This window comes from Asparagus officinalis, chromosome 1 (assembly GCF_001876935.1).
Source record: "Asparagus officinalis chromosome 1, Aspof.V1, whole genome shotgun sequence".
Taxonomy (NCBI): Eukaryota; Viridiplantae; Streptophyta; class Magnoliopsida; order Asparagales; family Asparagaceae; genus Asparagus; species Asparagus officinalis.
This window is the reverse complement of record NC_033794.1, coordinates 67,820,598-67,838,238: the sequence shown is the minus strand read 5'-3', so window position 1 is coordinate 67,838,238 and position 17,641 is coordinate 67,820,598. Positions and strand designations below refer to the sequence as shown.

The 17,641-nt window shown below is 35.4% G+C and overlaps 1 protein-coding gene across 3 annotated transcripts; it reads left to right on the top strand.

Moving 5' to 3' along the window:
- LOC109825618 (synaptotagmin-2-like) lies at positions 4,755 to 16,749 on the top strand. Of its 3 annotated transcripts, none has more exons than XM_020392494.1 (12): positions 4,755 to 4,878; positions 4,987 to 5,183; positions 9,805 to 9,903; positions 10,092 to 10,142; positions 10,245 to 10,368; positions 13,734 to 13,852; positions 13,942 to 14,043; positions 14,123 to 14,197; positions 15,068 to 15,144; positions 15,252 to 15,498; positions 15,865 to 16,224; positions 16,290 to 16,749. In XM_020392494.1, exons 2-12 carry the CDS (start codon positions 5,073 to 5,075, stop codon positions 16,521 to 16,523), a joined length of 1,599 nt encoding a protein of 532 aa, XP_020248083.1. In that variant the 5' UTR covers positions 4,755 to 4,878; positions 4,987 to 5,072; the 3' UTR covers positions 16,524 to 16,749. The 3 variants fall into 3 exon arrangements, with proteins under 3 accessions (XP_020248083.1, XP_020248075.1, XP_020248068.1); XM_020392486.1 differs by having other exon boundaries at positions 4,755 to 4,896; XM_020392479.1 differs by having other exon boundaries at positions 4,755 to 4,882; positions 16,290 to 16,748.

Sequence of the window (17,641 nt, the reverse complement as noted above, 5' to 3'; positions counted from 1 at the left end):
TATTGTTGGATTTTTATCTGTTCTAGATGTCTTGCCTTGTCTTATTACAAGAGACAAAATTTGTTATTAGACTATCGGTTTTCCCCCTTCCAGCTTATCTTATTTGCCTCTAACTAAGAGTGGGTTTGGCAAATCCTTATGAAATTACACTAATATCAATGTTGGCCTAATTTTATTCTAAACTATTTCTTTTGTAAATAACCTCCCCTTGGTTTATAAAAGAACTTATTTAGGTGTCTTTTAGGTAGGGCCGGGCCGGGCCTAGCCCATGAACCAACCTTCGGTTTTGGGTCCAGACTGATTTAAATTAGGGCTCGGGTAGGCTTCGGTGGGCCAAGCCGAGGACTTTGTTCCTTGGTCTGGGGTTAGACTCAGCCCGACCTACTGCTCTCATGGGGCCAAGTTAGGCCTGACCCGGCCCATGGCGGTTCGGGTCGCAGTGCTCTTTTTTCTGCTAAAATTTTCTTCTTTTTAATTTTTTTCTATTCAACTTTTTTACTAGATTAGTATACATATAGTCTAAAGAGAAAAACTTATATATTGTCTTTTTGAGAAGTCCAAACCCTATAAATTTGTAATTATTGATGGAATTGTTTTAAAGGAGAGAAAATTCATAGTAATTTGAGTGTTTTTAGTAAAATTAAAATGACTATAAATATTCATCAAAATACTGAATCGATGTTAGAAAATCTTTACTACTAATAAAATTACAACTAAAATAACTGGACGTTGCAATTTTCAATTGAGTAGCTACTAAAATTATATAAAATGTAACTACCACCTAAGACAGGTTGAGCCGGGCTAGGTCGTCCGGCTCGAACATGGATCGGGTGGAGCACGGTGGGGCCTATTTCTTTGCCCGCAGGTTGAGATTAGAGTGAAACCCGGCCCGACCCATGGCCTGGGTATAACACGGGATTGGTTAGACCCTGCCACTGTGGGCCCGACCAGGTCTTGATCCAATGCAAGCTAGGCTAGTTCAGCCCACGGTTCGAACTGGCTCACACCCATCCCATCCCTATTTTTAGACCTAGGAAAAACAAGACCAGTCCAAATTTTTTCAAAAATACAATTCTAATCAAAAGGATACTAGGACCTTAGAGCATCTCCAAGAGTGGTCTTACATTTTCCCTATATTTGAGGAGCAAATCTCTCCTCTTAGGAAATAAGGAGCCAAATAAATAGCAAGTGCTCCAACAATGCTCCCCAAATGGCTCCCTAAATAGTTTTGGACATTTTTCATTTACCTTAAAATAGGGAGCCAAATAGAATTTAGGGTATCTTAGCATCTCCAAGAGTGATCTTAGGTTTTCCCTAAATATAGGGAAACATTTTGTTGTCCTTGATTTGGAATACCAAATCATATTCCTTATATTTAGTCTTCAACATAGGGAGCCTGTTGGAGCAACTATTTCCTCTCATACTCCCTATATTTAGTCTAAGACTTGAGATAGGGAGGCTCTTGGAGATGCTTAGTCCCATTTAAAGAAGTTGCCGGGTATGCCCTTAAGGTTCTTTTATTGTAGTCAATCAATCAAGAAACTAAACACTAAAAAAGAAGAGAAAATAAGTATAAAAAATGCAATATAGATTGATCTCATGAACACATCCCATTATAAAACCAACACTTAAATAATGAACTTGGTATTGGAATTTGTCAACTGAGTGCTGACCTGCATGAACTTGATAGTTAATTACATAAATAAACATAATAGTAGTGGGAGAAGACTCCTCACCGAGCAACTTAATTTCCTACAGCAGATCGTATTAAATTGCGTAATGACTCTATGAAATTGCAGAGCGGTTTATTTTATGATCATGGTAAACTGTATTGTATATGGATGTCCGCAGCGACTCATCTATCAGTGTATATTTGAATGTTTATGAGTTGCTAAATGTAAGGGCGTGTTCGGTACACTATATTTGAAATTGGGACAAAATTTGAAAACCGTCCTATTTGAAAAAATAATTACAAATATCGATCATTTAACAACATAGTTGTCAAAATCGACCCAGTTTTGTCAACTAGTTAAAACTGGATCATCATTTAACAACATAGTTGTCAAAATCGACCCAGTTTCTGTCAACTAGCTAAAACTGGATCCATTTTGAAGAAAAATCTTTCAAAACTGGCGGCATTAGCAGCAGAGTACCCAAACCGATGAAACGGAGTTAGATCGACAAAAGAAGCAAGATCGAGAGGCGAGAAGCGATGAAGGGTGAGATTGGCTGTGGGGAGAGGGGACAGGTGGCAGGGCAGGGCGGCGCCAGAGTTGGAAGCGCGGGAGATCAAGGAGCAGAGGAAGGCAGAGGTTAGGCACTCGGTGGAGTCGCTGTCGGGAGGAGCGATGGTGTTGAGGACCCACATGAGCTGGTGGGCCAGGGTGGGGTCGTTGCGGTCCACGGCGAGGGCGTAGTGGATGAGGAGCTGCTCCATGCAGGAGGCGGAGCTGAAGGCGGTGGTGTGGTGTTGGAGAGTTTGGTAGACGTGGGCCATCAGTTGGTTGTGGGCCATGTGGTGGGCTTTGGCGGAGGGAGGTCGAGGCAGAGGCCTAGGGCGTTTGGGTGAAGATTAGGCGGCGGCGCTTGTGGTGGCGCGTTTTCTGAGAATTGCATCATCAGAGTTGGGTTTTTTGTTTTTAAATGGTTTCTTCGCGTGATGATATGAAGAGACCGGGCGAAGGAGATTGAGAAAGGAAAGAGCGGTGGCTAGCTAGGGATTTCGTGAGAGGAGAGAGCAACTCTCTGGAAATTAGCCTGTGACCCGCTCAACCAAATTTCACTGGAAGTCCCATAAAATTATAAAATGTAGGGAGCGTTTGGCAACCGTGGCGTTTTTATCGTTTCTGTTCTTTTTCAACAAAAATAAAGAAACACGTTTGACAACCGGAACGTTTTTTTGACTTGTCCCTTTACAAAATCTAAAAATTAAATACTTTTCTCAAAATTGCATTGTATGCAGATGTCGACTCATTTAGATCGACAAAAGAAGCAAGATCGAGAGGCGAGAAGCGATGAAGGGTGAGATCGACTGTGGGGAGAGGTGACAGGTGGTAGGGTAGGGCCGGGCGGCGCCGGAGTTGGAAGCGCGGGAGATCAAGGAGCGGAGGAAGGCAGAGGTTAGGCGCTGGGTGGAGTCGCCGTCGGGAGGAGCGATGGTGTTGAGGACCCACATGAGCTGGTGGGCCAAGGTGTGGTCGTTGCGGTCCACGGCGAGGGCGTAGTGGATGAGGAGCTGCTCCATGCAGGAGGCGGAGCTGAAGGCAGTGGTGTTGGAGAGTTTGGTAGACGTGGACCATCAGTTGGTTGTGGGCCTTGTGGTGGGCTTTGGCGGAGGGAGGTCGAGGCAGAGGCCTAGGGCGTTTGGGTGAAGATTAGGTGGCGACGCTTGTGGTGGCGCGTTTTTTGAGAATTGCAACATTAGAGTTGGGTTTTTTTGTTTTTAAATGGTTTCTTCGCTTGATGATACGAAGAGACCGGGCGAAGGAGATTGGGAAAGGAAAGGGCGGTGGCTAGCTAGGGATTTCGTGAGAGGAGAGAGCAATTCTCTGGAAATTGGTCTGTGGCTCACTCAACCAAATTTCACGGGACTTGAACTCCCATGAAATTATAAAATGTAGTTAATGAGCGCTAAACTTTACGGGACAAGTTTCGTAAGATTATTCTTCAAAATCGATTTAGTTTTAGTCGGTTGACTAAAACTGGGTCGATTTGACAAATATATTGTAAATATGTCGATTTTTGCAATTATTTTCTCAAATAGAATGGTTTTCAAAATTTGTCCATGAAATTGCAGAAAATGTTGTACGCAACATTTGTTACCGGAAAATAACCTCAAATTCGTTGTATAGATATTTACTCTTTGATTGTGGTACGTGTACTTGCAAATACAATTCTAATAAGTTAGATTTATATTTATTTTGTTGTAGGAAATACCTTTTCATTGCAAGTCATATATTTACCTCTTCAAATATAAAAAGATTTATATTTTTGAGTTTGAATCACTAATTTGATGTTGTAACATTAGTTTTTAGTTTTTTCTTAGTGAATGCAAAGACTTGAATTTGATCGTAACAAATGCTATAAGCTTTTTCTATAAAATAAAAATCCAATTACCATCATTAACAACCTTGTTAACAATCAAATGAAGAAGAGAAATTTAGTTGCAACATCAATAAATGTAAATCCATTTAACCCAACAACCCCAAAATAGGATAAATTTTTAAAATAGACCCTATTAAAATTTTATTTTTAAAAATTGATCTCTTTGAAATTTAATTACCATTTTCGACCTAGACCTAGACCTAGCTAAAACAAGGTTGAAAATAGTAAATAAATTTCGAAAACTTCACTGGATTTAAAATCCCGTGAAGTTTAGCGTGATTAATTAAGCAGTAAACTTCACGGGATTTTAAATCCCGTCAAGTTTTCAAACTTCTGCAGCTTTATTAGCGTGGTTAATCAAGCACTAAACTTCGCGGGATTTTAAATCCCGTGAAGTTTTTTTCGAACTTTATTTACCATTTTTACCCTGATTCAACCGGGAGGCTGAAACTAAGTCGAAAATAACAATTAAATCATAAAAGGGTCGGTATTTAAAAATAAATTACTGATAGGGTCTATTTTGAAAATTTGGGCCCTAAATCATGATGTTACATGTGAATACCCTAACGGCTTTCTTACAAAATCGTAGAAGGGTATATAGGTAAATTATCCTTATTTTAATTTAGACCATATCATTTCAAAGTTTAATCAGCGTAGATTTTGATAACCTTTGGTTAAAAAAAAATCGTTAACCTTAAACGCGTTCAGAGAGAGGACCTCTGATCGGCGAAGCCCAGCAATCTCAGATCACAATTGATCGCCATTATGATTTCTGTTGGTAATTTTAAATGGGTCTCTCTCATTTTCGTCTACCTTTGTTTCTATTTCTTTTTGATCGCTTTTTGGCTGAATAGACTTTTGGGTTTCTCTTTTTGTTCGCAGATGGGACAGGGGATCTGCTGTCCAATGCATGAAAGCAATTTGAATAAGATTTTGCTGAGGGGATTTTGAGATTGACAAAATTAGAGATGGGTTTCGTGAGTTCTGTATTGGGTTTCTTTGGATTTGGATTTGGCCTCACTGCTGGCCTCGTTATCGGCTATTATCTCTTCATCTACTTCCAATCCTCTGTTGTTGAGGTATGTTTTTTAAATTATTATTATTGATTTGAGTATATGGTATTGCTCTGACATGTTGCATTTCATTTGGGTATTCAGTTGAATCCACTTTGGATCTGTGCTTTGTTTGCAATATATGTTTGATTGTGTTAAAAATGGTGTAAGCTTGGAATTAAAATGATGGGTTTGATTAGATGGTCCTGTAAGTCTATTTGTTTGAGGCTTGTAGAAGTATGCAGTGCAGTAATTTACTGAATTATAAGTAGTTTTATGGATGAAGATTGCTAACTGTAGTGAATTCTCTCAGACACTGAGGGATAGCACAATGAGTTACCTGATTTCTTTAGAGTATGTAAGATTGTGTTTTCGTATTTTATAAATATAGTGATCGACAGCCTTGAACTGGGTTTTATTGGTGACAAAATGCCCTTATAATTTTCATCTCATTTTATTGATTTCGGTGTGATATTTCCATTATTAGGTGGAAGGGAGATTATCTATGATATTCATGTTGCCCATTGGACGCCAAGTATACAGATTATAATAGCAGTGCAGGATGGAAGAGAATGAAGAGAATATAGGGACGGGTAGAAAGGATGATAGTAGAGAAGAAGAGTAGAGAATTTCAAATACACAGTAGAAGAAGATGAGCACAAGGAGGAACTAGACAAATGTCTTATCGGGTAGAGGGGGCAATTATATGAGAGGAAAGGAATATATGATCACAGGAGCACAAGGGAGAAATTCCATTTGTCAAGCAGTTATGTTTTGTTGCAATGCAAAACTCAATTTATGGTCAATTTATTATAAACAAGAATGAATAAAAAGATTAAACTTAATATCTCATCTCAAATAGCTGTAAAAAAAGGAGTACTCTATATAACCTCAATCAATAGGCAATGCATTGAATCTAAGAAACAGGGGCAGACCGTGAGATCCTCCTCCTCGTCCATGTGTCATTTGGAGGCCTTGTTATTGCTATCTACTACATACTTATTGTTGAAGATAACGATCAATCTTATCAGGCATCTTCCATTGAAGCAAAGGTAATTATGAACACCACTAAATGCCTGTGGCCAGAGTGCAAAGTTCTAAGATCGCTACTTCACAAAAATGAGTCCTCAATATTGAAAATAGGAGTAGTGTTCATATAAAAAGGTCAAGCAAAGTAGGCTATGTAGCATGGGCACTTCTTAAAAGCTCATATATGCATGTTGGAAACATGTCAAAACATCAACCGACATTGATGCTCCATGAACACAATGTGAGCAGGTCTGACATGCCTAGCTTTCTGCGGGTTGAAAGGGTAAACATTTTGGATATAGGAGGAAAACACAAGTTTTCTTAGGTTAGGTTGGGCCTGTTTTATGTAAATTGGGTCTTTAGAGGCCTTATTATTTGATATGTAGTTTGAGTGACTAGCTTCAAGTTGTATTTTTTTTGTATACGGAATATGTTTAGATTGTCTATTTATTTCCTTCTATATATATATATATATAATGTGCCAGATAGTATGAAGGTGTGATTTTCATTCAAACACTTTTGAGTTTTATGATAACGGAACTAGTTTATTGTTACTATCATATATTAGATGTTCTTTTTTTCCCATGGATTCTTCTTCTTGCTATATATCAAACAATTTTATTACTTGTTGTCATGTGCAAAAACCAATATTATTATTTTATTCTAGTCAATCAATTAGTGGTCTAGTTTTAAAAGATTTTATAAATCATAATACTTTTCATGAATTTCTGTAATTAATTTGTCTTAAGAAATCTCTAGTCAAAGTTATAAAGTTAGATATCACTTGTTATTTTATATAGATGCATATGTATAAATGCGTGTGTGTACACGCAGTCACACACACAGTGTGTGTATGTAATATGTGTATAATGCGCGCGCACGTGTTTGTATCTTTGAATACCTAAGGAATGTGTAGTGGAGATCAGGAGGATTCAATATATCTGCATTGCTACAGTATTAAAATTGGTTTCGAAGCACTCCATGGTTGTGAGAACCCTATAATAGATTCATCTTATGAATGACACAGTTCTTCTTGTTCAACACATTTAAATTAGTCTATGAACGAGAAATAAGGTGGCTTCAAAATTTCCTTCATTTTCAAAGTTAGCTAAAAACATGTTATCTCAACCCAAAAAAGGTACCTTCTGATGTATGGGCAGAAAGTATTCAAGCTTTTTGATCTTTCATTTATAAATTCTTTTGCGTATAGAGATCAATAAAGTGTTAACATTGTCTAAATAATGACTTATCATTGTGTTTTTTTTCCTCATAACTTTTATTTTGAGATCTAGTTCTTAGCTGAAGATCTCTGTACACATGCACGCACATATGCGCATGCACACACATGTCCACATTCACATCTCTGTGCTGTACTTTTTACAAATTCTCCATGTCCCTTGTTGAGTTCTATGCTTTTAACTTAATAGGGTTAGGCAAGTATTATGGTCAAGTGTAGTATAAGATACTTTGGTGGTTTCGCATCGTGCATGCAGCATGTTCGTTATATTGTGCACTATATTTGTAGCTTTGCAAAAGCAGACAGAAATAAAGAGAATGATTGTGGAGAAATTAACAATGGGTAGGAGAATGATGGTGAGCCACCAGTAATTCTTGAATGATTGTCGTCGTCAATCTTGGCATGGTTGCCTCACTTATGGGATTTATTATAGATATTTTTATATTGTTAATTTAAAAAAATACTAGCTAATAAATTCCACGGGAATCTTGCTCCTGTTACTCAAGAAAGGGATACATTTCTAATAGTAAGCAATATCTGTGAGTTGACATTCTATCTGGGCATCATATTTATATATGGCATAAATGCCTGATCAAATCTCTCTATGTGATAATTAAGTGAAAATAATTTTTATCAGTAATTCTAGATTGCAACTGGGCCAAAGTTGAAAAAGCAAGAATGTTTGTCAATGCTACTGAGTATGTAACCATTTCAAATTTCTCTATCCATTTTCTCATTATGAGAAATAGCCAATGCAATTATGATTGTGCTACTACATATCGCTACAACATTCTCTCTACTCCCTAGCTTATACACTTGTAGTTTCAAGTAGCACTTACCATGATATTCAATTTGACATGCATAGCCTGCAAGAATCAGATGGACTTGGGTTTTGTTGCAACCACTGGCAGAACATGCAAATTAATGCTTAGATGGATTTTAGTTTGCCATCTGAAGCCTAAATTTATGATGAAGCTTGTGAACTTGTAGGCATGTTTCTCTGCGAATAGGAGGTGCATCTATGATACAAAACAACTTATTTTGCTCAATATTCAAGTGTTGGAACTTGGAAGAGTTGGAGATTGCCAACCAATTCATCTTGTTGGAAGAAATCTGTTAAGATTGGAGCTATTCCTAGTTTACTTAGGATTCGAGAAATCCTAGTGCGATTAATATTGAAGGATCTTTTTTGGTTGAATTAGATATACATAAATTTTAGTTATTAGGGACATTCCACTTTAATGAGGACGATTTGCTGGGAGATTTTTAAGTTTGTTTTGAAATTTTAGTTTAGTTAAGATCAGACTGGGTCCTTTTGGATTTTGTATTTATTGGTTGGAGTGGATAATTCTATGAAGATGGATTTCTTGTGAATTTCTTCCTTTGTATGAAATCAATACAAAAATCATTATTTTGCATGGGAAGTGGTTGATGATGTGAAGCCATATTCCTTATCTTCTTCCTCTTGCCTGTTGGTACCCATTTCTAATTGATTAGTATTAGATCCGAAGAGATCCACATCAAAACATGAACACCAGCATTACTTTAAATTTTACCTTTTTCGCTTTTGCTATAACCATACTTGCTAGACTATGTTCTGCCTTCAGCTTTTGAGATTGTAAGCACTTGACAGTTTGTCCAGAAGCTCCCTACCTCCATCCCTCACCCCCTCCCGCTCTCTACCTTCCTCTTTCCTTTCCTTTCTCATGCGTGCATGTTTTGCTTGCTTTCCTCCTGACATTTATTCTGTTTGAAACTCCCTCTCATGAAAGAATTTTTTTTCATATGCTTTTTTAAGTACAGCTGTTTTATCCAATCTTTCCTTGTCCAAAAAATTCTCTTTCTTTATACTTTAACAAGCACAAAGAAAACCTGTTTTTTGTATTCCTCCTTATCCAAGCTTTCCTTCTGTCATTTTTTTTACACTTCTCTCTGGAAATAAAATCTAATTCATTTGCTTCAGTAAGAACCTTTACATTTTAAAAATCAAACTGTAATGCTTGTTAGCCTTTTAAGGGCATTGCTTTCAAGTAAGTGCTTCTTGGGAATGCTTTAAGGAAGCAAAAGCAATGCCAAACACACACCAAATATGCAAGAAATGAGAAGTGCTGTTTTCTAACATTTAGGGTTATTAATTGCTTTACCAAGTATGACACAGATAGCAATTTTTTACCTCTTTCTACTAATTTGTTAATTTTCTACCTCTTTCTACTAATTTGTTTCTTGCAAGTCATTTATATGTTCAATCGTCTTATACATATTGTCTCAGATTGTAAACATTAGCTATGTACTTTTCCTTTGAAAGAATGAGTTGGAAAATTTTCCTTCTGATCTATCGTCATAAATCAAGAGCATTTCTTATACTCTTTCCTTTTTGAGCAGGATCCTACAATACGGCCACTTGTCGAACATGATTCTAACTCTCTGGAGAACATGCTTCCTGAAATTCCTTTATGGGTGAAAAATCCAGACTTTGATCGTGTACGTTGTGAATTCACTATTTACTTGAATTTGCATTCTTGTTCTTGGCTTATATCTGATGCCTCAGATAGGAATACTATCTCAATTAAAAAAAACTTGTTATTTAATTTTCCAATGGGACTTTCTCCCATCAAGGATTGTGCATCAATAATTTGCTTATTCTTTTTCTTTCTCACATTTCCTTTTAGATGGATTGGCTAAACAGGTTTTTGGAAAGCATGTGGCCTTATTTGGATAAGGTTTGTACATAATTTCATGTTTCATGTACTATACTTGTATTTGAGACATCTACAGTTCTTTTTCTTTTGATTAGTTTGATTATATTTCCTTTTTTCTCCTAGGCAATCTGCAAAACAGTAAAGGAAATTGCAAAGCCAATTATTGCTGAGAATACTGAGAAGTTTAAAATCGAATCTGTTGAATTTGAAACATTTACCTTAGGCTCACTACCTCCAACTTTTCAAGGTTTGATTTCTATAACTTGTCTACCATCTTTTTGTGATTATTTAGATGCAAAGATTCTTTGTTGATGGTAATGCATTCTTAACTGGAAACCTATAATGTTCTGCACGGATCTCTCTCCTTGAAAGGGAAACAAAGGGAAGATCATGCTAACTGGCATACACTGCAAGAGTAGGCATACCTAACTTTAATGTATGAAGTATTTTATATGTCTTCAAGGCATAGGGAACGGTAATTGCAAATACAAAAGCTATAATTGATAGAATTAAGGTTAGCTTCAGGTTACAAACCATTAAACTGCCTTCCTATTTTTTTTTTAATTTCATTTTATTCATAGGCTTGAAGTACTTAGCTTACCTGCTACAAGGAGAAAATGAAATGGACCTGTCTACCAATAAGTAGCCAGTCTAACAAAGTCTGGACTGCCATCATTTTCAATTACAGAGAAGCTAGTTTGTTCCTTTTCAGTTTTCACAACTGATAGTTGAAAATATTTTAAGGTTCAGATAAATTTCTTTTTAGAAATCAAGGAATGCAATTACTGAAATTTGTTATCTCAAAGAATTCATTTTGATAGGGAGTCCATGGTACGCTAAATATGTGGATACAGTTCATCATTTTATTTTCTTATTTTCTGAAAAAAAAACATGTAAGCCTTATGCTATCTAAACATTATAAACAATGGCCTGAATTGCAAACAAAGGCCTCCGCTTCAGCTGTCAATTACAAGTCTATATTTATATGAATTAGTGTTACCTAGTTCATGCTATTCAATGAATGACTATCCCATTTGGTTTTGCGTTCAGAGTCACAGTGTTTCGTGAAGTGATGACCATAAACAAGAACCCATTTGAATAAAAGATGAGCAGCAAGGCTTTATTAATTCAGTGGGCTTTTTAGAAGTATTCTCCTCTAGTGTTTAGCTTTTCTTTAATAAATATATTTATGTTTTATGGAAGAACCAAATAACTAGCTCATCCTTAAAAGTATTGGTAAACTCTCAAGTTCCCCCTTAAGGTATCAATTTACTTATTTTGCCCTTCAAATTACGTTTGCGGTTTCAATGTGGACGTTTTGTGAGCCTACAATATTAACAAATAAGCAACGTGACATAGTCTTTTGCCATTTGTTCATGGGTTTTTATTAGTCTGTCTCCTTTTTCCACGAAATAAATAAATAAATAAATAAAAACTCTTAACTACTTTTCCTCAAAACTTTTACCATTTAACCCTTTTATGAATTGAAAAATCATTTTCTAAGTAGCAGAAAATACAATAAATGCAAAAAAATCACATCATTAATATGTGAAATATTTGACTGTAAGCTCACAAAATGATCACATCGGGAATATATACAGTTTAAGGGCGAAAATAGGCAAAGTGAGTTTTTTTTTTTTTTATTTTTTTTTGGGGGGGGGGGGGGGGGGGGGGGGGGGGGGGGGGGGGGGGGGAGGGGGGGGGGGGGGGGGGGGGGGGGTTGGATCTTGGAGATCACGAATCCTTTAAAGGGGATTTGATCCTTTTGTCCTTTAGGCAACCTAAAGTATAACTCCAAGCTATTGAGATGTTTGATGTTTGATTATTGATGTAAGTAAAATTGTGATCAAGATATTTAATTAGGTAATTAGTATTGGATTTGGTTTGCTTTGCAGATCGTAAAAATGAAAGTAACTAATCATAATGTGTAATTTTACATTTGTTATGTATATAAAATATATCTCATGTCTATACACATACACACAGATGTTGCTTGCATAATTGTCAAATGACCTGAGTATAGCTTTCAAATGTACCACTGCTATAAGTACTGATCTAATGGTCCTATATTTGTATGATGAACCAAAGCGTACTACGACTTAGTACTTAACTCAATGGTCTGCCGGCTGTGCATACCAGTTAAAAATAAGAAGCATAAGGGCTAACGAATTCAATCAGTCGCATTTTTGTAAAATGATAAAGATGCATACGTCATAACTTGGAGCCTTCCTTTTCCCTCTATATTAGGGCCGGTTTGGTTGATAGGAAGAAGTTAGAAGTAAGAAGTAAAGCAAAATTATTACTTCTAAGAAGTAACGGAAGTACTACTTTTTGTTTATTTCATTAATTTTTAGAAGTAGAGGAAATAGTGTTTCTTCCATTTCATTCACTTTTTTTTTGTTTGGTAGCAATTATAAATATTATAAATATTGTTAGGAAGAGAACAAGAGGATCTTTCAGGATTTTATTTAGAAATAAAGAATATCCATGCAATAATAAAAATAATTTTATTCCTAAATTGACTCAATTTCAGCTACTTCCGAGGTATTTCCGAGCCTTGAGGGAGGGAAAAGATTCAAGAAGTAGTAATGACACGTAGGCGCCGCGTTAGCTTTTAAGAAAGTACCGGAAGTAGTTTTTCTAGAAAAATAAACATACTTTTCCTCACGGAAGTAGCAAAAATAGTCCTTACTTCTTTTACTTCACCTACTTCATAGCTACTTCCATGCAAACAAATAGGCCCTTACCTGCAGCCTATTATTTCGTTTTCCTCATATGTGACCTAGGAGACCTCTAACTAATTCTTTCTATATATGGCAACAAATTATATTTAACAGAAATCCTTTTCATATTTGGCAACTTGACCTAACAAATGTCGTCATAGTTTTTTTTTTTAAATTTCCAGACGTCTTATTGCTAGAAAAAAAAGATAAACAACTACGAAAATGAAAAAAAAGAGATAATCAAGAAAAGAACTCTAAGAAAGGTTGTCCTCGGTCTTTCTCTTGCTTGTTATTTAAGCCAGTTCTAATTGCTCAAAATTTCTAGTTCACTTTCTATTTCATATCCAAGAGTAATAATCCATTCTCTTTTGTTTTTTTTTGTTTAGATCTATATTCACGTACGAATATTATCTTTCAGCTCCAAGACTTATATGTCAGAGCCTCAAAAGAATTGGTTCTTTACTTGTAGGATTTCAGATTTTACTTCAACACGAATACTGGTGTAAATTCAGTTTGAACTGGAGCCAAAAGGAACTTATCCTTGTACTCATCTAAAATTTGTTATCTGGATTTAGTGCTGTTATTTCAGTTCAGATGACCAAGTATAAAGTTTTAGTTTGCATTTGTTAGACACAGGTTCATACTCTTAAAATAGAATTCATTGATTTTTCACTCATTTAATTCAGAGAGAGTGATTAATTTTCTGTGTCAAGCTTTCCCTTTTATAAGCTTATTACAGGATGACAATTTCTTATTATGTTTCCATTCCCCGTTGCTCTTTTACTTTGTACTCAGTGTCTCCTATCTCTAACTCGTCATTTACTTTATTGATTAGTTTATATAAGCTCTTGAAATTTTATACCATCTATAATATTTATTATCATTCCAGGAATGAAAGTTTACATGACAGAGGAGAAGGAGTTGATTATGGAACCATCTCTTAAATGGGCTGGTAATCCAAATGTCACCGTCGTGGTTAAAGCATTTGGATTAAAAGCCACTGCACAGGTTATAAACCAGATTCATGTTTCATGATATAAGATTATTTACTTATTATTTCCAATTTTTTATGTTTATGTTCTGATCTGCATTTTCAGTTGGTAGATTTGCAAATCTTTGCTGCACCTCGCATTACTTTAAAGCCTCTGGTTCCTAGCTTTCCTTGTTTTGCAAATATTCTTGTCTCTCTCATGGAAAAGGTGCATAGACTTACTTTTCTATCTCAGAAGATTCTGGCTTTGTTTGTGTTATGTTTAACTCTTAAGTTATCCTCTACAGCCACATGTCGACTTTGGACTAAAACTTCTTGGCGCAGATCTCATGTCTATTCCTGGCTTGTACAGATTTGTGCAGGTATTTTCTGGTTTAGTTTACATCCTAACATACTGATGCATAGATTATTATTTGTGGCATTGTGGGATCTCTCTAAAAGTTGCTTGTCTATATTTCTGATCCAAGGTTTAGTTGTATATGAAACTCTATTTGGATCACATGTTAGTTTAACAATTACCTCTTGTGTGGTTGCACTATTACTTACATTAGCATATTAACCAGTTTTGATTAATAGTCATGAGAGTATTGTTTTGGTTTCATCTAATCTACTTCATTTCATGGCATGAAAGTTTCTATATAATTCAGAACATATATACATATATATGTGTGTATATACACACATATATATGTATATATGTACATATATATATACACACACACACACGTGCATATATATATATATATATATATTAATATATATATATATGAGAAATATGAAGAACCTTGGTACCAAGTTCTTCATTGAACTTGGTAGTGACGTGGTCAGATCTGACCCCTACATCACGCCTCGAAGATAGAGCCTCAATCACTATTCACCTACTTCATATTGTAACCAAATGTATTTTCTTTAATATTATATTTTTGGGACTCCATATATATATATATAACCAAATGTATACATATATATATACATATATATATATATAACCAAATGTATATATATATATATATATAATATATATATATATATATATATATATATATATATATATATATATATATGTATATATATATAACCAAATGTATTTCCTTTAATATTATATTTTTGGGGCTCCATATTGTAAATATGCAGAATAGCTTACTGTGATGCTAAACTGTGTGGACTAGTTGATTTCATAGTCCTTTTTCTATCTTCATTTAAATTGCCCTTTCATAAGGTTCCTTCTGCAGGAGACCATCAAGACTCAGGTTGCGAACATGTACCTTTGGCCTAAAACACTCGAAGTCCCAATCATGGATCCATCAAAGTAACTTTATAGGAACTTTTTTTCATTGCTGAATAATATTAATTTTTGTATATCAATTCCATTTATTTATTTATTTATTTATTTGCCTCTCTTTGTGCATCTTTCAGGGCCCTACAAAAGCCTGTCGGAATTCTACTAGTGAAGGTTATAAACGCTCATAAACTGAAAAAGAAAGATCTTATGGGTAAATCTGACCCTTATGTCAAACTTAAACTCACTGAAGACAAGCTTCCCTCAAAGAAAACTACGGTGAAGAAGGGTAACCTTAGTCCTGAATGGAATGAGGAATTCAAGTTTGTTGTCAAGGATCCAGAATCTCAAGCTCTGGAAGTCAATGTTTTCGACTGGGAACAGGCATGCATTCTTTCGCCCTTGTTCCTTGCTCATGATTCTTTTTATGTTTTATTGCAGATAGACTTCTTGCAGTTCTATTGTTGCAGATAGACCTCCTGAGTCCTGAGTGAATTTTTTTTGTCTATTTTACTGTCAGAGGGAGAAAATTGTTTTTTGACGAATAGACCTCTTGAGGGTAAAAGACTTAAAAAAAAAGGTTAAAAGACTTAAAAAAAACTTTCACTTAGGGGTTTTCTCCGCAATTGAGCTATGGTACATGTTGTCTTTCAGCAATCGGGCAACAGTAAAGGGGGTCTATCTGCAATTCCCATCTTTTTAATGTTGCTTAGAAAGTTCTGTCATGTATCATCTATATATTTTTCTCAGGTTGGGAAACATGATAAAATGGGCATGAATGTTGTTCCACTCAGAGATCTTACTCCAGATGAACCAAGGACGATGACACTTAACTTGCTTAAGAATATGGATCCTAATGACACTCAGAATGAAAAATCACGTGGACAAGTTGTCATGGAATTGACATATAAACCCTTTAAGGAAGAAGAAATTGCAGCAGGCATCAGTGAGGATACAAAAGACGATATACTAGAAAAGGCTCCAGAGGGTACACCCTCAGGTGGTGGTTTGCTTGTTGTCATTGTTCACGAAGCTCAAGATTTGGAGGGAAAACATCACACTAATCCATATGTAAAAATACTTTTCAGGGGAGAGCACAAGAAAACTAAGGTAATACGAGATGATCTTTTATGTGCTTTGTGCTTGTTACTTACCATGACATTTTGTGGATGCAGCACATAAAGAAAAATAGGGATCCACGATGGGAAGATGAGTTTCAATTTGTGTGTGAGGAACCTCCCGTTAATGAAAAAATGCATATAGAGGTTCTCAGTAAGGCACCAAGCATTGGTATACACCACAAGGTATGTACATATTTTTATTTAGGATTTAGATCTAGAGTCTCAAACATTCACATTGATCTGATAATAGTTAACGGAGGAGATAGCCCTAAACACATGGAAGAATGACATCCATGTAGCTGACCCTAAAAATTTGGGATAAAATTTTTGTTGTTGCCATTGTTGTCTAAAGCATATGGAATGGATAAGAAGCATCACAACTTTAATAGCAGGTAATCCAATTAGCACTTGGGAGAATAGTACATGATGTTATACCTTGACAGAAATAGTTAGGCTAGTGTGGTCTTATATGTTTTATATTTTTATGTGTAATTTAAGGATCCAACCCGATTTTATTTCCCTGTTTTTGTCTGATTTGCTGATATCTGACTGGTAATATTGGTGCTTCACCAAAAGATAGATCTGCGTCTAGAAGATTTATATCTCGTAAACATGATGTTATATCTTGACTAAAAAAGTTGACCTGGTCTGGTCTTCTATGTTTTACATTTTTATGTAAGGAAAGATTAAATTTAAGGATCTAACCCATTTTTATTTGGCAAAATTGCACTAAAAGCTTATGTTTTTGGAGCATATATATACTCTGAGTTGTTTCATATTAGCACTTTAGTACCCTCTTTATGCGAACGTGAAATTTTCATCTGAAAGTTCTCCTATAACATTCATATATGCTAATATAACTTTCTAAATATTAAATTTGCTGAACTTACTGTTAAATCTGTCTAAAATTTACTTTTCAAATGTAATCAGAAAATATTTAAAATAGAATTTGGGTAGGATTAACAGTAAATTTAACAAATATTTAATGACTAAAAAGCTTTAAAATTAATATGTGAACGTTAGATGAGAACTTTCGTGTGCGAAAATTTTCATGAAAATTTTTACCTTTGCATAACAAATGGTACTAAAGTGCTAATTTTAAATAACTTACAGTATATAAATGCTCTGAAAAAGTACATAAGTGCTAAATGAGTGAATCATAAGGTATTTTAATGCAATTTAGCCTTTTTATTTCTGTGTCGTTGTTTGATTTGTTGATATCTGACTGGTACCAGCTAGTATTGGTGCTTTAACTTAATCAAAGGTTTAATTGCAAAGAGACCCCATGTGGTTTTATTTGTTATTAATAGGCTTCCTATAGTTCTACTTGTTGCAAACAGACCCCCTATAGTGCTGCCCAAAGTGCGAATACACACCCCTAGTGAATTTTTTCGACTCTTTTTAAA

Bases quoted from the DNA above. Each gene is read 5' to 3' on its own strand.
- LOC109825618 (XM_020392494.1), top strand. From the start codon at position 5,073: ATGGGTTTCGTGAGTTCTGTATTGGGTTTCTTTGGATTTGGATTTGGC. The intron at 10,369-13,733 runs GTTTGATTTCTA...TTATCATTCCAG, and splicing joins ACTACCTCCAACTTTTCAAG to GAATGAAAGTTTACATGACA. The intron at 13,853-13,941 runs GTTATAAACCAG...CTGCATTTTCAG, and splicing joins GATTAAAAGCCACTGCACAG to TTGGTAGATTTGCAAATCTT.